At 34.5% G+C, this 24,177-nt stretch overlaps 2 protein-coding genes, 3 long non-coding RNA genes and 1 other non-coding gene across 9 annotated transcripts; 4 read left to right on the top strand and 2 right to left on the bottom strand.

Moving 5' to 3' along the window:
* Window positions 1–660: 660 nt before the first annotated feature.
* LOC112287327 (NADH dehydrogenase [ubiquinone] 1 alpha subcomplex subunit 8-A) lies at window positions 661–1,795 on the bottom strand. Its single transcript, XM_024530227.3, has 2 exons — window positions 1,471–1,795; window positions 661–1,249 (listed from the first exon to the last, which is right to left on the bottom strand). The coding sequence occupies exons 1-2, from the start codon at window positions 1,659–1,661 to the stop codon at window positions 1,120–1,122; spliced, it is 321 nt and encodes a 106-aa protein (XP_024385995.1). The 5' UTR covers window positions 1,662–1,795; the 3' UTR covers window positions 661–1,119.
* Window positions 1,796–7,084: 5,289 nt separating this feature from the next.
* Window positions 7,085–8,458, top strand: LOC149988281 (uncharacterized). Its single transcript, XR_016505173.1, has 2 exons — window positions 7,085–7,495; window positions 7,794–8,458. It is a non-coding gene; the product is annotated as an uncharacterized LOC149988281 (long non-coding RNA).
* Window positions 7,405–7,507, top strand: LOC112288107 (U6 spliceosomal RNA). Its single transcript, XR_002971473.1, has one exon. It is a non-coding gene; the product is annotated as a U6 spliceosomal RNA (small nuclear RNA).
* A 5,437-nt stretch (window positions 8,459–13,895) lies between the features above and the next one.
* Window positions 13,896–15,331, top strand: LOC112287443 (CASP-like protein 1U1). Its single transcript, XM_024530409.2, has 4 exons — window positions 13,896–14,038; window positions 14,220–14,479; window positions 14,593–14,728; window positions 14,852–15,331. Exons 2-4 carry the CDS (start codon window positions 14,262–14,264, stop codon window positions 15,092–15,094), a joined length of 597 nt encoding a protein of 198 aa, XP_024386177.1. The 5' UTR covers window positions 13,896–14,038; window positions 14,220–14,261; the 3' UTR covers window positions 15,095–15,331.
* A 2,796-nt stretch (window positions 15,332–18,127) lies between these two features.
* Window positions 18,128–19,284, bottom strand: LOC149988280 (uncharacterized). 2 transcript variants are annotated; one of them, XR_016505168.1, is made up of 2 exons: window positions 18,990–19,284; window positions 18,128–18,856 (listed from the first exon to the last, which is right to left on the bottom strand). It is a non-coding gene; the product is annotated as an uncharacterized LOC149988280 (long non-coding RNA). The 2 variants fall into 2 exon arrangements; XR_016505170.1 differs by having other exon boundaries at window positions 18,995–19,284.
* Window positions 19,285–19,376: 92 nt separating this feature from the next.
* Window positions 19,377–23,264, top strand: LOC112287458 (uncharacterized). Of its 3 annotated transcripts, XR_002971285.3 has the most exons (5): window positions 19,377–19,503; window positions 19,706–20,215; window positions 20,482–20,629; window positions 20,800–21,565; window positions 21,740–23,264. It is a non-coding gene; the product is annotated as an uncharacterized LOC112287458 (long non-coding RNA). The 3 variants fall into 3 exon arrangements; XR_002971283.3 differs by lacking the exon at window positions 19,377–19,503 and having other exon boundaries at window positions 19,821–20,215; window positions 21,706–23,264; XR_016505171.1 differs by lacking the exon at window positions 19,377–19,503 and having other exon boundaries at window positions 19,821–20,215; window positions 20,482–20,680; window positions 21,706–23,264.
* Window positions 23,265–24,177: the final 913 nt, after the last annotated feature.

Here is a 24,177-nt window from a genome sequence, read left to right as displayed (position 1 = left end):
CAACATGCTCCATGTTTCACTACTATTCCAAATATATAATTAGCCTCCACGATTCTATACCCACCCCAAATTTAATGTGAACTACAAGCATGCTGGATTCCTGCATAAGTTAGGAAAAGGGAGTGATGTAATTGGAGCTGGAAGGTGAAAAGAATGTGTAGGCTTCAGGGAAGACTTCAGAACACGCTTACAAATCGTAGTACTTAAGCTTGAAATGCTGAACTGTACTTCACTCTTGGCGAGGCAGTATTCTTCAGTTAGGTTGATACACTCATGCATTGCATCCTTCGAAAGATTTCTCTCAATAGCTCCACAAAGAATCTAAAAGAATGAAGCAAGACACCACTAGATATCCTCCAAAAACCTGATCTCCTTTCAGAAACAATGATGTCAAGCACTCTAAGGGATAACAAAGAAATAGCAAAAAGATGAGTTTTGAGCCGAGTCGAGGAGCGAAGAGCTGTACAATCGGAATCAAGAGATTGAAGGAGACGTAATCAAGTTCATCAGCTCTACGAATCTAATTTTGGAAAAACAGAAAGGTCAGTTGAGAACCCAGCAAGTTTGCGGAAAAAGAACTAGCTCATTCTACATCACTTAAGCGAAAAACTTAAATAGATAAAGGAGAGGTCTAGCAAGACAATTTTCCATGAAGCGAGATTTTAAAGTTTGCAAGATGAAATCGAAAAAGAGCTTTGTTGATATTGTCCTATTGTAGATCTACGCGAACAAATTTTCTTTGTCCATCTGCATACGCGAATTGCACAAACATCTAAAAGCAACAGAAAGTAGGAGCAGAGAGGATTGCTAGCATAATCCAAAGAATGTTTGTTCAGGTAACAATATTCCAGCATTATTATGCACTTACGAATAGTCCACTCTTATTGAAACTAATGACCACCAATAAAATGATTGGATGTCACCTATGGTGGAAGCAGAGATAAACCTTCCAAATTTGATAAGGACGAATGTCCAAACACTAAGGGCCACCTGCATCTTAGTTTGAAAAGCAAGATTGATTCCTAGTACTCCCAGTTTTTTGAATCAATATAAATGATATCCCCGAAGGAGTCAGTCGAAGAGAAAGATCCGACGACACCTACGAATGCACCAGATGGCCTACAGAGGGCAGCTTGCTTCAAATTCCCGCTGCTCCTTCCGGCAAAGCTCAAACTCATTGCTGTAGTAGTCCATGCACTTCGTGTACGACTCCATAGCCTTTGGGCACTTGCTATTAAGTTCCACCAACCTGTAGTACGCATGTGAAACTAAGAACAATTGCCCTCTAATGACAATGTAAAATGCCAATTTTAAATTCTATCAGACTGGAACTGAAATTTATATCTACAGTACAAACTCCCTACCGAGCGCACTGGCTATTGATACTGATTCGCCAACATTGACTAATGCATAACAATATACGCGCTCGTTAAGAGCAAAACATTAGGGTTTAAGAGACATTGCACTTACAGAGAGATGACACACCGAGTAACGTTCTGGCCCTGTTGCAAACACTTCTCGGGATTGGGATCGTTCTTCTTGCAATCCAGAAACGCTCTGTTTTCCACGGAGCACCTAGATGCGATATGTTTAGACGCGGACATCAACACCGCGGAAGTGGTGATCGGCGCCCCTTCCGCTGATCCGGCAGCGGAAGCCATCGTTCCTTCCCTTCTATCGACTCACCCTAAGTTGCTCTGTGCTCCTTCCCACGCCGCTGCGTAAAATCCAAACCCACAAAGCTCACGTGAATGACTGTGCCAGCGGCGATGACTAATGCCGCTCTAGATGTTCTGAAGATCAAAGCGTCCCTCGTCCACAGCAGAACGGACTCGAAGACGACGACGACGACGACCAACAACAATAGAGTACCCGCCTGATACTACTCCTGTGTACCCGGCCACCCTCCTATTGATATAATAAAGGTATCAATAGGAGGAGTACACCTCAGTTCTGTGCCCAGAAGACGAGGGGGGTGAGGTAACCCACAGATAATTGCCATGGTTTTCCTCTTCAGCAAATTAAAGAGATGGGACTCTTTTGTATGTTATAAAACTTCCTTGCCACACCTCCACTCCATATTCCCACTCTACCATCTCTTTCCATTCCATGTGGATCTATGTCTCTTTCTCTCTCTTTGCCCTTCTTTCTTCTACCTCCTTTCTTTCCATTCTCTTACCTTCTACACTTTCACAATCACATCATCCATGTACTAAACCATGAAACATGCCACTCCATCCCTTCTTCTCTTTTCTTTTCTATATCACTGGAAAATCACTTTCTCCTCCTTGTCTGTGCCAGTCTCCTTCTCTCCCTCGTACAATACCAAACCATATCCTTCTATACTTGCCTTCTTACATATCTAGAACTCTCCCCTCTCCCTCACACCCCCCCCCCCCTCCCCCCCTCCACCAACCAACTCCCTCTCACAACTTCACCACATCATTGCCACTGCACCTTGCTTTCACTTCAACAACACATATTCCCACACACTTTTAGTTTTCTTCCGAGAATCTTGCACCTGTAATTTACAAGCTTAGTTGGTTGGGCACTACATATGCTTGCCTTTGTCTCTAGCTTCACAATATACTGCTGCCATCTGCCAATGCACTAATGTTGAAATACCTTAAATTGTGTCATGCTCTTGAATCCATTCATTACTTTATTTAAATTGTCCTTGCATAAATCTAAAATCGCCCATTTATCTTACAGAAAGATTTCAAATACATTCCGAATCCACCAATAATTAGCAAACTTTATAAGAATGAAGGGTGTGATTCAATGTGATGGAAGTATATGATTTTGCTTAAGTCTACAACTTAATTGAGAGATAAAATACAAAAACTACTTTGAAATTATTCATCAACTAAATTTCTATAGCCATTCAATTTTTTTCTTCTAGAACACATTAAAAATTTACTTTCCCATCTAAAATAAATTTTTTTCTAAAAAAGAATTTCCTTGAGAAAGTTGAAAAATCTTGAGTTAACATTTTAAGATATTCTAACATTATAGATTAATAAAATTATATATAAAAAATCAGCCCTTGTAATAATAGAATAATATATACATATATATATATATATATATATATATATTCATTATAATTATTTAAATTATATTATAAAGTACTTTTAACCAAAAAAATTTGAGGACTAAAGGTACTACATTAATTGATGACATAATTCTATAAAAAAATAAAATTTAACCATATTAATATCCAAGTAACTAGATACTATTAACTTGTTACAAAAAAAAAAGTCTTTTTCTACTTCCTAATTTTGTATCTTATTTTATAATTCTTGTGAACATCAAAACATAATATGAAGACATCTATGCTTTAAATACTTTTAGATATTATAACATTAAAGTTTTTTATTAAACAATATTTTAACAAAAAAATTAAAATTAAAATTAAAAATATATGTACATTTTATAAAAATATATTTTATAGAATAAATAAATGATTTTAAAAATATATATTTTAAATAATATTTTTCACATAAAAAATTGTAAATTCTAGGAGGCATTGGAGTGAATCAAAAAATGAAAAATCTCTTAATGTTATCTAATTTTCTTCAAAATCCTATAAATCTTATTTTTCCATAGTTTGAATTATCTAACGTGGTGATATTATTGGTAATTTCAAAAAATGAAATATATATATATATATATATATATATATAAGAAGTAATAAGTTTCAAAGCCAAAGTATCTTTAAAAAACCTAAAAGAATTACAATACTAGTGGTTTATGAGATGCCATTAAAAACTCTAAATATAAAATGTATCAAAGAATTTTTCGAAAAATGTGATAGCTTTAAGGATGCATTTAAAAAGAAAGAATACAAATGTGTTACCAAAACTTCGATCATATGATCTTGCAATAGAGCTATAAGAAGAAAAAAAAGTCTTCTGGCTAATGTTAATCTTCATTCTTGAAATTAAAGAAAACATTTATATTTACAATAATAGTTTTCAATATTTTAATTGTCTTAGAACTAATATAATATATTGACATTGAAAAATCTTGCTTTTATTTAAAAGTCTGAATGCTTATTTATATATTAAAAATCAACAAAAAAAACTGGCAATAAAGAACCTAAGATAAGTTATAATATTTTTAAAGTATAGAATTTACCTAATAAAAAAGACTAACACTTAGTTGAGCCAATTGATTTTGCATTGGACCATAACCAGTAGGACTGAAGTAAAAAAAATCTAAGATGGGTTAGACATATCCAATCCAATTAAAAACTAGACACTCAAATTACAACAGAATAATTTAGAACATAGAATTAAAAACAAAAACAAAAAACAAAAACTATTTAAGCAAAAAACTAGCTATTATAATCAATTAAAAGTAAAATAAGTATACAGCAAACCAAAGTAGAAGGATCTTTCTTCTCTTCAGTACTTTTGTCAATCTGATAGAAATCTTATGTCTTATCTAAATTGGTTATTTTAAAACCTAATTGAATACTGTTTTTTTCTTTCTCTTATCATCTTTATATTAATCAAAGCATGGTTTTTTTTATTTTAACTTATAATTCTCTCCGTTCAAGATTTTGTTCAATTCACATATTTAGTAAAAGTTAATTGTATTGAGATTTTTAGTTAATGGTTTAGGTTTAAGTTTAACTTCTTTAGAAACTTTCTAGAGTTGACTTCCAATCTTGATCAAACTCTCTAAAGGATTTTGACAAGTCTAAATTACTGAAATTTAGATTAGTACATTTAAAATATAAAAAAAAATCTTTTGGCTAATGTTAATCTTAATTTTCAAAATGAAGAGGATATTCATTTTTATACTCGTATATTTGAATTTTTATTTATCTTGATATTCATATAATATAGTAAAAATATAAATATTTTTTATTTTGAAATTATTCTTTATTTATTCTATTTTAAAAATCAACTAAAAAACTAGCAATAAAGAATCTAAGGCAAGAATTGACATTTTTAAAGCATAGAATTTATCTATTAAAAAAGACCAACACTTAGTAATTTTTTATACTAAATAGGTCTATGTATGTAGAAAAGATAAAGCATAATAATTTTTGAATTCTTTGATTAATTAAAATCCAAAGGCTTTTAAATTTTAGCAAATCAAATGATTTGAAAGATGCAGATTCTCAACTTTTCTCTTTCATACAAAGATGTCTTAACTACATGAACTTAAAAAAATTTAGAAGTGAAAACATTTAAATTAAGAAAAAAACAACAGATTATAAAATAAAATAAAAAAAACTTTTTAGTTGCATAAAAAATTAATTTTTTAAAAAGAAACTCTAAATAGTTTTTAATAAGTCTTATTTAATACTTAAGAAAAAAATATAATATGTAATTTTAAATTTAAATTTATTTTTATTTTTTGAAAGCTTGCTTAAGGAAAATTGATTATGAAATTTTAATAATATTTTAAAAATTAAACAAAAAAACATGTAGAATATTAAAAAATATTTTGTTTGTCAAAAAATCTTTATAAATTTATAATAGTTACAAAATTGATATTTTTGAAAATTTAAAATATATTATTATAGCTATTTCATATTTTAAAAAAATCATCTACAAAAATATGATTCAACTATAAATATTAATTAAAAAATTGTTTGCTATTCTTATAGTACTATAAACTATTCAAAATATGTTTCAATATATATATTTTTTAGTTATTAGTAAAATTGACAAGTAATTATTTCTTGGGGCTACATGCACACCCTAAGCTGCTACACATACATCCCAAATTGCTATTTAGACACCCAAAACAACAAAGACTTCTAATTGGTTGATTTGCTAATTTGAATAGCAATGAACAGAGAAGAAGGAGAGGATATTTGGGACTTGCATTGGGACAAGGAAGAGGGGAAGGAAGTCATATCCAAATCCATTTGTAGGAGATAAGCAAAGCAGCCAATTAGTAGCCTTGCATGTACTTACACATATAATAGGTGTGTATAATAATTTGAAATGTGAATATAGCTTGAGCCATAATTATAACATGTATTAATAAATATAAAAAATTCTATTAATTTAAAATTATTCTTTGTAATATTTTTATTATTAGTATTCAAATAAAGATAGAAAAAGTCTTATTACAAATGATTTGATTAAATAACTTATTGTCATTAAGTTTTACATACTTAGAATTGATATGAATATCATGCCAATTTCTATAAATATTCTCAATTAATAAGAAAAATAAAACATAATACCATTAAAAATATATACAAAACAATTGATTGAAAAATCATTTGAATTTTTAAAACTTGAGTCATTCACAATTAAATTCTAATTAATTTAGATTATTTTCAGCATTAAGTTTCTACCCCCTACAACAATCTATCTACTTCTTTTTGTGCTACATATTAAAATCCTATACTAAATCATGTACAGTCTAGAGAAATCCTCTGCAACAAATTCTAACTACACTTAACAACAAAATTGACTACAAACTTGATGAAATCCTTAATTTTTATAAATAAATCAAACAATTCAAGATCTGATCAAAAACATGAATGACTACAGATAAGAATTATTTCATGTTGTTGCCTCGTCTTCTACACATGTACACAAGTGAGATGTAGTGAATGCTGGTAGTCCAAGCCAGATCGGCTCATACCTTTAAATGTGAAGCATTTAAGATCCAAACATGAACAAAATGATTTCCAAACAATATTGCTATACCTGCTCTTTACGTGAACCATGTATACAAGTAGGTGTACATCTTGATGGAACCAAAATCCTGTGATGCAATGAATGCACAAACGTGACCCTAGATCTTCCAGCCGACGAGATTCACAAGCACTATCGGAAATCTATTCGCGGAGCGCAGTAAGCCCAGGGGTGGAAGCCATCGACAGAGGAGCGGAATGCAGTTGCTGCTTGTAGGCAAGAGAGGGCTGGAACTAGACTACCCAGCACTCAACTCCAGTGTCGCCGAAGCATAATGCATGTATTGTGCGGTTGCGAGACTCTCGGGAGGAAACTGGAAGTGCGTGGGTGCGAGCGTTGTTGAAGTGAAAGCAGGGTGCAGTGGCAGTGATGTGGGAGGGGGGGGGGGGGGGGGGTTGCAAAGGGTGTTGGTTTCATGCAGGCAGGCAGGCAGGCAAGTGCGTGAGGATGTGGTCTGGTATTGTGTGAGGGAGGGAGGCCAACATAGCCGAGGACGATGTGATTCTGCGGTGAGGCGGAGAAGAGGAGAGAAGAGAGGGTGGGGTGGCATGCTGCATGGTTTAGTGCATGGACGATGTGATTGTGAGTGTGAGTGTGTGGAACGGAAGGGGAAGAGAAGGGGGTGGGAGAAGGAAGGGCAGAGAAAGCCAAAGAGAGGCAGAGAGACCCACATGGAATGGAGGGAGATGGTGGGGCGGGTATACGCAGTGGCGGTGCGGCGAGGAAGTTCGTCTCTTCGGAGACATCTGATAAAATTGGAACGATACAGAGAAGATTAGCATGGCCCCTGCGCAAGGATGACACGCACTAATCGAGAAATGGTCTGAATTTTTTATTTTTATTTTTAATTTGTGTCTTCCTGCCTCGCTCGCTCACTCACTCTTCCTGTCATCGTCTTCTTTTGGTCATCGCTGCTTTTGGCTAACATACATGTGAATTTCCATATTCCATGTTTCTTTTAAGCATCTTCAAATGATGCTTGTAGGTGCATCCTACATTTAAAAAGAATCACTAAACTCATTTGTCTATCTTGATAAAAGATTATAAGATTTTATGTTGGAATTTTATTAACCATGTTGTTGTGTATATTTCCATTTGTATTGTTTTGTGGAACCATAGGTTCAAGATTAAGAAATGATGGAGATGAGTCATGAAGGAGAAGATAGGGCTTTGTAAAAATGGGACATGGCTAGGAGCTTTGGTGTAGCAATAGGATCTCTTGTAGGTCCTTCTACAAATGTTTTTGCTATTCACTATCATATGGATGACACTTGAATCAATGATATGTTGTTACATACATATACATTTATCTCAATAGTTACTTATATGATTATGTAGGAGTAAATAAGTATAGATTAATTTCATAACATCTTCTAGAAAAGCTCTCTAAAGCTTCATAGACTCGGTTTTGACTTCAGATGTATTTATAGGTTAGGAACTTGGCTAACAAGTTAACCACGTGTTGGTAGCTTATGGAATAAGTTAACTCCATATAGTAGTTTGTAGAACAAGCTAACTATGTGGCTCATACATAGATAACTTGCCTTGCAAGTTAAGACATGTGGCTAGCAAAGTCAACACGTTTTGGAGGTCCTATAGGACATCACCACGTAACTCCTAGTTAAGAGTATATATGGAGGCAAGAGTGAAGCCTTGTTGACTCTTATCAATGTTTTTTTTGTCCTTAGTTTTGTTTCAACACTTTCTAGTCTTCTTGTTTTTGGCAGTAGCCATTCTAGTTTAATATTACATCACCTTTTGAGTGACTTTCTAGTTCTCTTCAATGACACAAGAGTATATTCAGGACTTTCTTTTTTCAAGATTCATGTCTTTAACAAATATGCATCAAATAATTTGGATGTATTGAAAGAATCAAGCAACGTCAAATTTTAAACAAATCTATAAAGCATTTCAAAATCCTAAAACATTAATTCATTTATTTTTTTAAATAATATTTGTTTTATTTTTTTAATATAGTTTTATGAATAATTATTAATAATAGAATAATATAAGTTTAAATATGAAAGATATTCCAACAAAAAAGATATCACTATACTTACCAGATTCTCATTTTGGACAAAATTATCCAAAGTGGTCAAGGAAATATGATTCCCTTTTGGACCTAAGTTTTGACCTACACTCTCCTCAGATAGCCTTGCATTCATCAATAAAGATATCTCAGCTCCATTATATTTAGCTCTCATCAGATGTGCCTCAACAAAATATCCTTCAGAACTAAAATTACAAGACTTATGTTGATCAATCTAATCATATAGAAAGAATTTCACAAAAAACCTCTATTAGGTCATTATTATTGTATATGTATTATACTATGTATAAAATTTCAAATAGCACTTAGAAAGAAAATACTCTTCATTATTGCATTTTCGACAATTTATATAAATGTCTAAATTCTCTTTGCCCTTGAATTTGGATAATACAATTTTTGTATCTCTAATAGTTAATGTCATATTGATTGTTATTTTTTTTTGTATTGGTGTAGATAAATTAAAAGATTGCATTTAAAATTCTCTTAGTTCTGTAGTTGAATATATTAGATTCAACACTTTTGTAAATTCTTCTATAATTGAAGAACTTCTTTTTCTTCTTTACTAACAATACTAATTGAATTTGTATCATCTTTACTACCAATACTTATATCTTCTATTGGTTTCTTCAATAGAAGTCTTTTAAATGAACCTTTTCTTTTCCAAATTTTAATTGAATGTTTGTCTGATTTGGTTTAAATACTTATTAAATCTAGATGGCTTCAAAGGCTCTTATACCAAATAGATTTTATAATTACCAAAGTTTCTAAAGAAGTTAAACTTAAACCTAAACCATTAACTAAAAATCTCAATACAATTAACTTTTACTAAATATGTGAATTGAACAAAATCTTGAACGGAGAGAATTATAAGTTAAAATAAAAAAAACCATGCTTTGATTAATATAAAGATGATAAGAGAAAGAAAAAAACAGTATTCAATTAGGTTTTAAAATAACCAATTTAGATAAGACATAAGATTTCTATCAGATTGACAAAAGTACTGAAGAGAAGAAAGATCCTTCTACTTTGGTTTGCTGTATACTTATTTTACTTTTAATTGATTATAATAGCTAGTTTTTTGCTTAAATAGTTTTTGTTTTTTGTTTTTGTTTTTAATTCTATGTTCTAAATTATTCTGTTGTAATTTGAGTGTCTAGTTTTTAATTGGATTGGATATGTCTAACCCATCTTAGATTTTTTTTACTTCAGTCCTACTGGTTATGGTCCAATGCAAAATCAATTGGCTCAACTAAGTGTTAGTCTTTTTTATTAGGTAAATTCTATACTTTAAAAATATTATAACTTATCTTAGGTTCTTTATTGCCAGTTTTTTTTGTTGATTTTTAATATATAAATAAGCATTCAGACTTTTAAATAAAAGCAAGATTTTTCAATGTCAATATATTATATTAGTTCTAAGACAATTAAAATATTGAAAACTATTATTGTAAATATAAATGTTTTCTTTAATTTCAAGAATGAAGATTAACATTAGCCAGAAGACTTTTTTTTCTTCTTATAGCTCTATTGCAAGATCATATGATCGAAGTTTTGGTAACACATTTGTATTCTTTCTTTTTAAATGCATCCTTAAAGCTATCACATTTTTCGAAAAATTCTTTGATACATTTTATATTTAGAGTTTTTAATGGCATCTCATAAACCACTAGTATTGTAATTCTTTTAGGTTTTTTAAAGATACTTTGGCTTTGAAACTTATTACTTCTTATATATATATATATATATATATATATTTATATTTCATTTTTTGAAATTACCAATAATATCACCACGTTAGATAATTCAAACTATGGAAAAATAAGATTTATAGGATTTTGAAGAAAATTAGATAACATTAAGAGATTTTTCATTTTTTGATTCACTCCAATGCCTCCTAGAATTTACAATTTTTTATGTGAAAAATATTATTTAAAATATATATTTTTAAAATCATTTATTTATTCTATAAAATATATTTTTATAAAATGTACATATATTTTTAATTTTAATTTTAATTTTTTTGTTAAAATATTGTTTAATAAAAAACTTTAATGTTATAATATCTAAAAGTATTTAAAGCATAGATGTCTTCATATTATGTTTTGATGTTCACAAGAATTATAAAATAAGATACAAAATTAGGAAGTAGAAAAAGACTTTTTTTTTTGTAACAAGTTAATAGTATCTAGTTACTTGGATATTAATATGGTTAAATTTTATTTTTTTATAGAATTATGTCATCAATTAATGTAGTACCTTTAGTCCTCAAATTTTTTTGGTTAAAAGTACTTTATAATATAATTTAAATAATTATAATGAATACATATATATATATATATATATATATATATGTATATATTATTCTATTATTACAAGGGCTGATTTTTTATATATAATTTTATTAATTTATTTAATTTATTATCTTAGTTTTATATAATTTTTTTTACTTGGAATTTGTTTTTGTATAAATTTGAAACAAGATCCTCCAAATCTACTATGTATATTTTTTAAAAGTCTTTTTAGTTGGTTTAGATTTTTTTTTTCTTTTTAAAAAAAACATTTTTTTCTCTATATCTTTGATGTAGTTTTTTTATGTGATATTAAGTTTTTTTTTATTCTTTCTTATTAGAATTTTATTTTATTTTTTTAAAATGCACATATTTTTAGTTATAAAATAAAATATTTTACATTTTTTTATTATAATAATGTAATTTTTAACCAATTTAAGTGTCGAAAAAATTTAGAAATTTATGTTTTAGACTATAACCAAAGAACTATTACAATCCTAAGAATTTTTTTAAAATCAATTAATTTTTTTTTTCTCTCATCGTTTTTTTATTTATGCTTAGGAGCAACAAGTAAGTGATATTATGAAATTTTGTATTGATTTATTTAAAAATTAATACGTTTTAAATACAACAAAGTCTAAATAAGATCATAGAAAAGGATATACAGGGTATGGTGTCTTGAATTTGATTCTTGACTTTTAACTTGATAGCTTGTACTTGATAGTTGGTTGAAGAGTTTTAAATTTATTTTGTAAATAAAGGTTTGTTTGGTTCTTTTCTTCTTCCTTGCTTTTATATCTAGTCATCTTTCTATTCTTACATTTCTTTAGATTAAAAGCACTAAAATATTTTGACTTTATGGAATTTAGCCAATTTACTTTTTTATAAAATAGTTATTATTTTTAGATTTTGACAACTATAGAAGAGATTGTTTTTGGCATCAACAAACTATTTTTCCAATCCAATAATTCTAAGATTTAAAAGACTAAATTGTTCCTGTTTTTCAAAGAAGCAAATATAAATTTATCTTTTTGACATATATCTTTTTATGATCTGTAAGAATAATATATTACAAAAAGATTATTTTAAAAAATAAAGAAATGAAGAATAAATCTTGAGTAAGAATATCTTTATCAAAAAATAGAATAAATCTTAAATGACCAGGTAGTATGTTATTATGATAAATTATGAAGATAGTAATTTTATTTTTCTTCCAAATCCACACATTGTGGATATTAGAATTTTAAAAGGACTTCAATATATGATTAGTAATACATTGGGTTCACTCCTTTGATGTTCAAATATGTATATATTTATATATATGGATATAAACTTTTGAATTTACCCAAAGTAACATTTGGATTAAATCCGATTTCAAATATTTATCTTTATTTGATCTTATTCTAGTGGTTGTTTAGCACTAGTCATTGTTCAATATCTAGTTACATTAAATTCCTACATCGTTAATTGTTTTATTTTTTGCATCTTAGTACTCCTTGATACTTTGTAAATTTGCAAAACTAGTACCCAACTTGCACTCTAACCTTTTTTAATTTCATCAGTCCATCATCCATGGGTGCCCACAGACACACATGTTGGATAGATGCCTCAATTTTTGTGAACAACTCATTGGCAGGCAACCACTTGTTGAGAGTCCCTAAAATATTGAAAGGATGTGTGCAAAGTTAAAAATTTAGGGATATAAAATGAAACTAATAAATTTTAAAAACATACACAAAACCATTTATTGGCATTTAGACAAAATTAAAAATTTACGAGTTATTTAATATTCTGATAAATGAGGCTCATTAAATTTTCTGTTCATCCAATACTAAAAAGCAGCTGGGTACCTATTCCGCTACAGCCTGACGCTGGTGCATTTTCTACAGAGAATATGCAGGGTTGCTCACCTTCCTTATATCCTCGATGCTTCATTCGCAAACTCTTTCTACACCACCTCTGACACCCCTGATCAACGGCTGTGGCAACTGTTTAGAAATTCCACAGTCCAACGGTGTGGAGCCGGGGACACCCTATAGTTACATGCAAAGGAATTGGGAGCATATTTTCTGAACGACATCGATGACAAAGAATTAAATAAATTTCATGACAACACCGCTTTTGGGGGTAGCGGAGGAACTGTTGCACCGTGAACCCTCCATGTTCACCACATCTGCATATAAAAAAAACAAAGCCTGAGGGCTTGTTAAAATAATCACCTCGCAGGTTTGGTCGGCATTCATGCATTCATGCTACAACATTGCTTCCGTATCGTAGGAGCCTGAGCTCAATCACAGGAATGATCAGGCATGGGAAACTTATGAGCTACTGTCCTGCAGGACAGCGGCACTGCAGGCCAGTACTCTAGAAACACCTTTAGTGGCCCTCTTAGGTTTTAAAAACGAGCCTCTGCTTCAGGTTCGTCGTCGTCGTCGGATGAATCTGTCACCTACACCTGAGTTGACATCGAAATTAGAACGCAGCTGACATACCTCAACCTGTCAGGCAACACGTTGCATCGAGAACGACCAAGCCCATGCAACGACGGTCGATGCTTGACCTAGATTTGAGGACTGTGTCAACGGATCGAGCTGGAACGGCCAATATTTTAGCCACTGACTGTGTTTTGGTGTTTATGACAGACCACGGCGTGAGATTTACCAATATCGTGGAGCTGGAAATGGATACGTGTCTCTTCCCTGCATTGTCCGACTTGCTTACAGCTTTACCTCGAGACGCGATATGACGAATCCAAGGCAATTAAAAATGCAGGGGTGGAGAGTTCAAGCGAGACGCTCGCTACTAGTTTAGCTTTGCGTCTCCAGAATCACAGATTTCCTGACAATTCCCTCAATCAGTTCATAGGTGTTCTTCAAGCTGGAGGCTAGTACCGAATCAAGAGGAACATTATTGTGGGCCCTGATATATAAAGCATCTGCTGCTGCCACAACGGCAACAGGTCAACTGTAGATTATCATGGGACTTTCCTTGATGATGCGGTTTCAGCAACAATCGATCAGCTTCTGGTGAGGGAAAGGTTTTGAAGGACTTGCATTCTATTCTCTTAGGAAACCTTTGAGGAATAGTTCGGTGTTTAGAATTGAGTTTCTTGTATTGGAGAGTAGTTGATTGATGTCTTTCTCAGCACGAGTTTTTGTCCGCACTTCAGCATTAGGTGGGTTTTGAGTTTGCTCTGGTGTTTTGAAGCTCCAGCGACGAATTCGGAACAGGTTGTGAGGAGTACCGACAATGTCTGACACTCCAGTGGTTGTGATTCCACGGAAAGGTTACGTCGATGGTCATCATGGATATCACCATTCCTACCACAGTGGCCTCAACCTTCTCCTTCGGTTGTTGCAAGCCTTTGCCACTGCTGCGGCGGTGATAGTTATGCTCTTGGCCACGCAGACCGAGTTCACTAGATATGGCGAAGTGAGGGGTCGGTGGAGGGATTACCCAGCTTACAAGTAAGCTTGATGGTTTGATGGTAGCCTATTTCTTGAAATTTTAAATTTCCCCTTACTAAATTACCAGAATTGTTTGGGAGAAGCTGTTGTTTGATGTTTTGGCGATGGTGCAGATGGTTCATTATCGCGAACGCTGTGGTGTTTGTGTACGCTTTGCTTGCAACTTTGGTGGCGTGCTGTGCATTGATTGCCAGGAGGGGTCCTCTAAGCTACTCTCCAAGCGCATGGTTAACATTCCTTTTGGACTTTGTAAGAGAAGTTGCTCGATATTCTCCTGTCGTGAACCTGCAAATGGAGTTGTAATGGTAGCTATTAATTCTGAAATATATGTGGGAAATTAGAATTCTCACCTTTGGACGTTCTTATTCGCAGGTAGCGGCGAGTGCTTTGATGTCAGCAGCATCAGCAGCTTTGGCTGTTGCCTTGATCGCGAGAAACGGCCAAAACTTGCAAGGACAGCATTACTGGCCCACATTTTGCAACTACGTGACTAGATTCTGCGACTATGCACAAGGGGCCATCATCGCTAGCTTCTGTGGCTTCGGGCTCCTAGCGCTGTCCACACTCTTGGCCGCTTCAGCTCTTCACCATCTGGCGTGGCATAGACTTCACTGAAGTGAATATCTGTGAATAAGCGGCGTGTTTCTCCAATTTACACTAGACAAAATATGTGCGGATTGTATCTATGTAATATATGTCTAGATCAAGTTCTGTGCGTAGCTGTAATTATGAATACTTCCCAAAAGGAACATGCTTCTTCCTCTGTCCACATCCGTGTAATTTCATGAAGAATTCATAATTGTTTGGTTACTATTAGCCGTCGAAGCTTGACGACGGCTAAGTTTTCCTCCATTCTTCCTCTCCTTGATTCCGACCAAGCTCTGCTGAGTTTTTTTCTCCAGTTCAAGTAGAGCGAACTATGTATAATAGCTTTAGAGGAATCTTTTCAGACCTCAACCTCATGACAAGCGACTGACAAACGTACGCGCATTATCGCGTCGATAACTGGAATAGAGTGCGAGTGTGGATGCAAAATTCTGGGGCACCACCATGCTGTTCCATTTTACAGTCTCCTAGCAGCGCAGACACTTCGTATTGGCTGCACTAATTGTCTAAAATTGAGTAGATGCTGCAGCACAGAAAACGTGTTCTGATTCTTACGATCTCTACGTTCAGGTGTTAGAGTATTTTCTCCACTTTGCTGCAAGTACCATGTTCCGGGTGACCCATCGTAAATGTAGTTCAGCGGCAGATGTGGCGCTTGATGCGATTCCTATCCTCATTCTCAAGTAACTCAGTGTTGGAGGTCTGATTAGCAGCATCGTAGACTCAGGACTGGACACAGGTGATCGAGGTACCGTATTGTTCTAATCACTCATGACAAGAGTATTGCGGCTCAGGGAAACAGGTCACACTGAGCCAGATGCAAAGAGAACAAATCAAAAGATGTCTTACCAAATCATCTCTCCTCACCAGTGTCTCCGAAGCGACACAATGATGAAAAATCCGTCAAAAGCTGACACACGATCCGAAGATGCTGAATAATGCGCTTCAAGATTGTTTGTTTTTATTATTAGTAGTAGTAGTATTTTAATGTAGGGACACGGATCTCCCCTACACAACATGAAGTGACAGTGGCACTTAAATTGTGGTGAGTATTGTGCGTAAGGATATGTTTGAACCCTCACCCCTCCCATACAACAGGATACTATTCTTGTTACGACTGCATCTGCTTCCACGTACCCAATGAATATGCCCAAATGACGCTAATTGGCGAGTAACTGACAATAGAACAAGTATTCTTCTTCGCATCCATCGAGAAATAACAACCACAAACAGACATGCACAGCTTTACTCATGAGTCTGCGTTAGCCAGTCGCAGATGAGACGGCATGCCAGAAATAACAGTCTACGACTCAAAAAGATAGTCTCAAGGAACTTTGTGGGTAGGCATTTTTTCTATCTTTTTACTTATTTATTTATTTGTTTGGTTTATTTGAACACAACGATATGTCACTTTGCTAAAGCAAATCATATACTTGGTATGGGTTTTTCACAATATCTTGGAAGTTATATTTTGGGATTTTAGATAAAGGTAAGAAAAACACACTTTTTATAATTAGATTCAAGAAGTATCTACAAAATAGGTTTTGAAATTTTATGTTTTTTAATTCTAAATTTTCTTTCAGTTTTTTTATAATAAAAAATAATGTAGATATTGTAAAATCATATTTCAAGTTGATAGGAATAAAAATAGTTCAAGTAAAATAGAATTGAAAATGTGATTATTTCATTTGAATGCATCAATACTAAAGATTATTGTAGAACTTTATAGATAGTTTAATTGTCATTGCATCTTTATTATATGCAATTTAGTAGGAGGTTGAACACATTTATTTAGAATCTGCTTTTTTATTATAAAGTACAATAAATGAAAAAAATCCAAGAAGCTTTAGAAATTACAAAGACATGCAAAGATTGAAAACAAAAAGAAAATCTATACATACATACATACATACTTACATATATACATACTTAAATACATACATACAACAGTTCTGTGATATTAAAAATAAATAAATAAACATTTTAAAAATCTGATCTTTTCATGCTACTGCTATATTATAATGAAATATTTAGATATGAAAGATATATATATACATATATGCAAGAAAAAATAGCAACTACACTCAATTACACCTCTCAAGTTGATATTTGAATATTTGATATATTTGTGCAAGATCTTGCAAATTTTACTTATTTTTTATGTATGTTTATGCAACCAGATTTTCCTAAGTTGCAGCTAGCTTGGATTTTCTAACTAAAATAAACAGTAAACTATGTATACTCCTTCAAACAAAGTTAAGCCAATTAGAAGATGCAGTTCAAAAACTGAAACAGCTGTAAGAAATAACATCAAATTATTTTTGGGTGGTTCAATCTATGGCTTGTGGTTATTTTGATAGGTGTTACATAAAAGAAATTAATTAACTAAATTCATCTACCTAGTCCAATAAACATGAAATTTTGTATGACAAATTTAGCAACCTGATAGTTTTTAAATTTAGGAAACTGATAGTTGAATCTGTTAATATCAAGTATAATTTTTTTGAAACATTTCAACTTTTATTGATAATTCACTGTACTGTTACATGATTAGTAAATTTTAAACTATCTAAAATAATTAAATTTTTCTAATTAAAAAAATTATATGAATTATGAGCAGATTATTTAAAATCAACATCTCTGATACTATAGTAGTTTTTGAACACGGATACAATTTAATAAAATACTTATCAAAATTTATATTTATGAAATTTACCTTAAATCCAACATCATATCTGAAACAATAAAATAAATAATCAAACACCATAAGAACAGATTCTAACCTAGGTTTACACATCTCAACAGTTTGCAATGAAATGAGTTTGTATGACTGGTTGGAGTGATTAAAGGGTTCAAAACCTGTGTCAAAATCTGATGCCAATTTATTTGTGAACTACACAATGGAATAGAAACATGAGGTGATGCATTTTGTACTAAAACACATGCACCGAGTGATTAAGGTTTTAGTATTGGGCCCAACTACATAAATGCTAATGCACACGACAAGCAAATGTCTTGGATTTTCCATTGTAGGATTCGACATGGATTGAAATTGCAACTATCAAGGCACCAACTATAGGTGCTGAAATTGCTACTTGTTCACTATTGCAGCAACATATACAAACTCAGAATTTATGAGCTGGGTTCATACTAAACATTGCCTGTAATGGAATATGAAATTCACATGACAATCGTAATGTTGTGTATTAGGTTTCTTGTTAATCTTTGATGGAATCGTTCATTTGTGGGTCTGCAGTTCATATGTTCCCAACTCAGGTCCAAAACTGTTGCACAGTTGGACACTTCCAAGTCCCTCTCTAGTCCTGATTAAATTGAGATGTTAGCAATAACAATTCCAACAGAAATTGTGCCACCTTTGAATCTGGAATTCATGGCGATGAAAAGACCTCACAATTCCAGTTCTAAATACCAATTGCCTAGGACGGTTGCAGCAGAGGTTGCGAAAGAACGGAAACAAAAGGCTGCACATTGTTCCAGATTTGTTCGAAGTTGATGACAATGTATGACAGACATTAGTGTGGATATGAGTATCACTTCTTATTGTTAATATTGTTGACAGTAGCACAACCCTTTTCTAACTGGAATAAACAACATAAAGCAGAATTCGGTATATAGACACTGCCAGAAGCAATCACACAAGAACAGTGCTAGACAGCTCTTGAATAAACACAAACAGAACTTGCGCATTGTTTCCTGCTCGCCCTCAATTGTGATCAAATTTGAATGAGCCTGCAACTTCACCAACTTCATCTGCAGAAAGTTGTGGCAAACATCGCCGAGGGTGAAGTGAGGAACTCTAAGGGAGGCTTTACGGAGACCCTTAAGAACTGAAACAAATTCATTCGAAATATGAGCAAATGAAGGCATTGAGGACGGTCATTACCTTACCGATCTTAAGATAAGAAAGGAGCAACTTTGCTGAGGACTTCAACCTTCAGCTGGGAAAAGTTGCCAGAAGGGTCGGGAATCAGAACAAGCACATCGCCATCCTTCACACTAACGTCCACAGTCTGTCCCTCCAGAGTCTTGAACTGGACCTTATCCTCCGCCTGAGTAATGTCGACGGTCACTATGTCTGTTTCGACTTTGACGTCTTTGTCGTCGACGAGGACGCCCACCTTCATCTTCGCTGGGTTGTAGACAGCCACGGAAGCGTCTGTGATCACCACTGTAAGCATAGCCTCCAGAAGTCCGACCAACAGCAACTTCTTCCCCTATGTAGCCATGGTTTTGCAGGATGTGAGCTCTCACACGTGTTGTGCTAGCAAATCAATGGGTTGTGCAGCACTGAGGTGGGGTTAGGAACTTAGAGATGATTGGAACCCTGCGGTTGTTCTGGTCGGGAGAGACCGGATTTTGTACTGCGTGAGGAGGAGGGATCGTACACAGTCAGGAAGGTGAGTAAGATATGGGCTCTCGAAAGTTGGTAACGCTACGTTTCTGTCATCGTTGCGTGAATGACAACTTCACCCTGCCATTGCACCAACCCGAAAAAAATTTGCGTCTAGTTTCAGAAGTTCAATTCGTGGGTGCAGTTCAGATTTTTGTGAGGTCCGAGTGTCTGATTCTTGTTTGCAACTGTTTACACGCTTGTTTGAGATGCTTGATGGGAGTTTCCACATGGAGCTGCACTTCAAAACTCAAGAATTCTGGCGACTGTTGAAGGTAAAGATGAAAACCCTTCAGCTATTCCTGGCAAACATGCCTCAGGCGTGTCCAAGGTGAGGCGCTAGTGGTAGATGTTGTAGGTGCAGTTTCATGCTGCAAAGTTGTACATCTTTAAACGCACACAAACACCGCGGAGCCGTGTGGATCTCTTCTGTTACAGCTCCCTTGAGCTCAGTCCTTGCACTGGAAAGGCAGCCAATGTATACATTAACTTGGACAACAGGTCTCACCATCCGATCACACAATGCTTCTCAATTTCACGTCAGGGCGCGTCAGCAGAAGAAGCTGAAATTTTCATGAATGCTCTGGAGAAAGGTCTGGAACAGTTATAAAGTAGGGCATGTAGTTCCTGCATTTCTAACAACCGTTGTACGAGACAAGGGTGTTGGAGCAGGAAAGAATTTTGCGGGACAGGGAAGGTTCGTTGTGAATCAGTTGTTGGTAAGTTGTCAGATTGCGATGTGGTCGTTATTTTTATAAGCCGAATAGCTCACTGTGTTCGTGGAGTCCGTAGAAACCTTTAGATGCAGTCATTTGAATCTGCCTCTTATTATCGGTTTTCAGTTTTTAAAACCATTCAATTGTAATAACTGCTACAGATTGACATTCAATGCTTGCTCACTTTCCGAATTGACGAAACTTTCCGTACACTTCGTCTGCGTTTGTTTGACCGCTCCCTAATTTGCATCTCTTGAACTGATTTGTAGCTAAGGTGCCGTGGTGGGTTCGGTATTATTTCTTAAAAAGCATGTTAGAGCTCAGCTGCTACGTGAGACAACAATAGGGTTGGCAAACAACGCCGAAATTGACCACCGTAGCCTGTGTACTCGAGGAGTAACTTGTAAATGTGCTGTGGTAAATCCTACAACCTCTCTCATGCACTTCTCGAAGGAGTTCGCACTTTAGGTAAGTGAGTTCCCAGGTGTGTAGGTCTTTCAAGTACTGCATCGACATCTACTTCCTAGGATTGGACCACTGATCTGAACAGCTTCTTGATTATGTGTGTTTTGTGAATTGACATCCAGCATAAGGGTTTACAAATTGCAAAACCTGCGCGCGCGAACAAGACGACATCACAATTCAGTTCTATCTGGCTCAAACCAGCTCTCCTACATAACTCCTACTCAAGTTATCAGTTGAATCGCGAAGGCTTGATTCAATTTATGAAGCAATCAATTTTAGGAATTCGCAACATCCCCACAAAAGGAACGCATGCATCCAGCTTTAACGTGAATTTTCTGCCGAGCATATTATTGATGTGAGTGGAGCTGCACAGCGCTTCTTCTTAGGTTCTCAGAATTCCCTCTACAGCCCTGAAGCCTTCTCTTTTCCAGTCGGGGTGTCTGTTGTCCCATACATTTCATTCCTATTCAATAGCCCTCAAGGATTCAGTACTGTGAAGCTTGATCTGCAGAGGATTGTAGTGCAGTCGTCCGAACTTCAAGGACCATGGTCCGAGATTTACAATGCATGAGATGTGGTTGACGCGCTTGCCAATGCGCTGCAGTATGCGCGTCATCAGTTGGTGACGCTCATGACGACTTTCTAGGGCAACTCGACGCGAATTAATGACAGATGTGATGCGTACAATACTTGCTCGCTTGTGAGCTCCGGCCGCTTGTATTCACTTTTGTAGTGTTTACTGAGAATAGAAGATCACGAGTTTCAACAGCAACGTCCTTCTGCTTCACATCAGTGATCAGAGTTGTGGCAAATAATCTCGATTCGAACCTCCCTAGTGTATTCTGCGACATGCAATGTTTGCTTAAAACACTTCTCGTATGGACACAGGTAACCTTCATGACCTGTCTTTTTTCGGATCTGAGTTTTATTTGCCCTCATTACGCGGTATTCTCTGCCTTCAACTGCTGATTGTCAACATAACCTACAGCTGCCTAATGATCCTTCTTCATGATAATTTGTCATTGTAGAAGCCAATAATTTGTGGAAATACTCTGGTGTCAGAGGGAGAGGTTAATGCATTGAAGGCCACGATCAGACGAAAGTATACTGTCGGCAGGTCATGATTTTGTGGCTTAACGTGAAATCCTGCTTACTTGAGAGCGACCGAGCCCACGGGTTTGTACCGCAACGCTTCCGACAGTCTCCAAAGTCATCCTTTAAGCTTATGAAAGACCCCATTCATAGTGGAGTGTCTAGTTCTCTGCTAGGGATTGCTGTGTAATTTGCCCTTGGCGTGTTCGGTGCAAAAAACGAGTCCTTCACACGCTTTTCAGAAGCAAAGACAGCACAAATTGCAACAACTTGTACGTGCACACAAGTGAAACCCTGTGTCACAAATCAAACCATGCCTGCAACGAAGTTCATCACATAAACTGCAAAAAATCAAAAATTACAAAGAACATACTATGTGGCGACTACGTGGCAATAACAGCTGGGAAACAAGCCCATACTATCCCACAAGCCACCCGTCCAGACAGACGCTTCCACAACCCCCTCCCGGTGAGGATATCATTCTTCAGACCCTCGACGCCACTTGAACTCAAAAAAAAGGTAGTTTATATGGCATGAGAGAATGAAACTGGGTTCAAATCCTGAAACTCAACAAAACGCAGCCTGGTTTCTCAAGTTTCTGTTGCTTCGTCTAGGTTGTCTGCCAATTTGTGCAACTTATATGATTATCCAGCTTATTCAAAGAACAACATTCACTTCGTTTTAGATGTAACCGCACAAGGACACCCTATCTCTTGACGTTTCTCTTTGCTACGAAGTTAAGTTCCTGCAACGGGAACCCTAAACTACGAAACCCTATGTTGCTCTCTCTCTCACTCTCTGTTTACAACTGCTGCTACAACTTTTTAAGGTACTCACATGCAGTTCAAAGCTGTAATGATCAGAAAAAGGAGGGTACTCGCCTCTTCACACTAAACAACAATAAAAACAAACAAACAAACAAAATCATGGATGGATCACAGGCGCGCACACTCTCTCACACACACAAGGGGATATGATTTGGGAGTGTCATACTGGGCCATGATACACTTTTTTCTTTGTTCAGAGTTGTAATGTCTAATTTCTTCTTCATTTTGTAAAATGACTGTTTCTTAATAAACAATCGCTAGTTAATGAACTTTTCAAAGGTCAAAGATGATGTTATTATTTGTGGTGCATACTCTGCAATTCTTAATTGCTTTAATGCAGGACAAGTATTGCATTCATACCTTCTTTTTATGTTATTTTACTTTGTTTTCTTTTTTCTATTTTCTCTCAAAACTGGGTTTTAGGTTTGAAATTTTTATGAAAATCAAAAATGTTCATTCATATACATACACATACACACATAGAAAACAGATTCCATTCAAGCTTCAAACTACATAAGGTTTTAATGATATGTATGAATATGTCAGATGAACATCATTCTACATTTGATGAGGTGTTGTTATAAGAGTTACATGAGTCATGATGTGTAACTCAAACTTTGAGTGTTTATTGTAAATCACCATTTATCAATATATCTTTGGTTACATGTTCATTAACTTTTTTTTTTATCACACCTAAACCAACTTTTACACTACATTCAAATTCTTTCCGATGATGGAAATTACCCACCATCCATAAGGACATAACCAACAAGTGTATATGACATTCTTGTGTCCTATAAGAACAAACCATTGTAATAATACCAACAAGCATTTGTACTGGGCTTTGGGGGAGTAAACAAGACTTCATATAAGGGGTGATAATAAAGAGATGAGGGCTAAGGGACAATGAGAGAGAATGGGGTTTATTATATGGGACAAGGTGGGGGGGATCAAATCTAGGGGATTTGGCCAAAGGACTCCTTTCTATATCACAAGCCCTTCCTCCTCTTCATCTCCCTTTCAAATCATGTTGTGCCTTGAATAGAAAAGTAGCCGTGCTTGAGCGAATAGAACAAGAAAAAAAAAGTGGGTCCTTCTTCCTCACGACCGCGATGGCCACAACTATGGTACCCACTCGCCCATTCTACTTCATTTTTGTTGCTCCTCTACTTGTGTGTGCCAAAAGGTGCTCTTGTTGTTGATGTTGTTGTTGTTAATGGTAGTGGTTAAGGACATGGATATCTAAAGGAAGGGCAATTCTAATTTTCAAGTACATGTAAACATTTTTTTGGTACGTCTTGAATTGCTGTCATGGGCACTTGATTTGAAGAACATGTAATTATGGTGGTGGATTCTATGTACAAACTAATCTTGGTGTATAAATTATAATAATGGTGATGTTGATGACACATATTATAAAGTTTGACATTCAAATTAACAAATAAAACTTCTTTTCTTTTTTCTTTTTTCTTTTTTATTTATTTTTGTGTGTATGTGTGTCTTTAAGTAGTTTATTATATTTACAGTTTTAGAATGTTAATGGAAAAAATCACGAAAATATATGGGTGAATATGTGCATTT

The sequence above is a fragment of the Physcomitrium patens genome, chromosome 10 (genome assembly GCF_059467195.1).
Source record: "Physcomitrium patens ecotype Gransden chromosome 10, ASM5946719v1, whole genome shotgun sequence".
NCBI lineage: Eukaryota > Viridiplantae > Streptophyta > Bryopsida > Funariales > Funariaceae > Physcomitrium > Physcomitrium patens.
The sequence above is the reverse complement of the archived record's forward strand: the minus strand, read 5'-3'. Positions and strand labels throughout refer to the sequence as shown.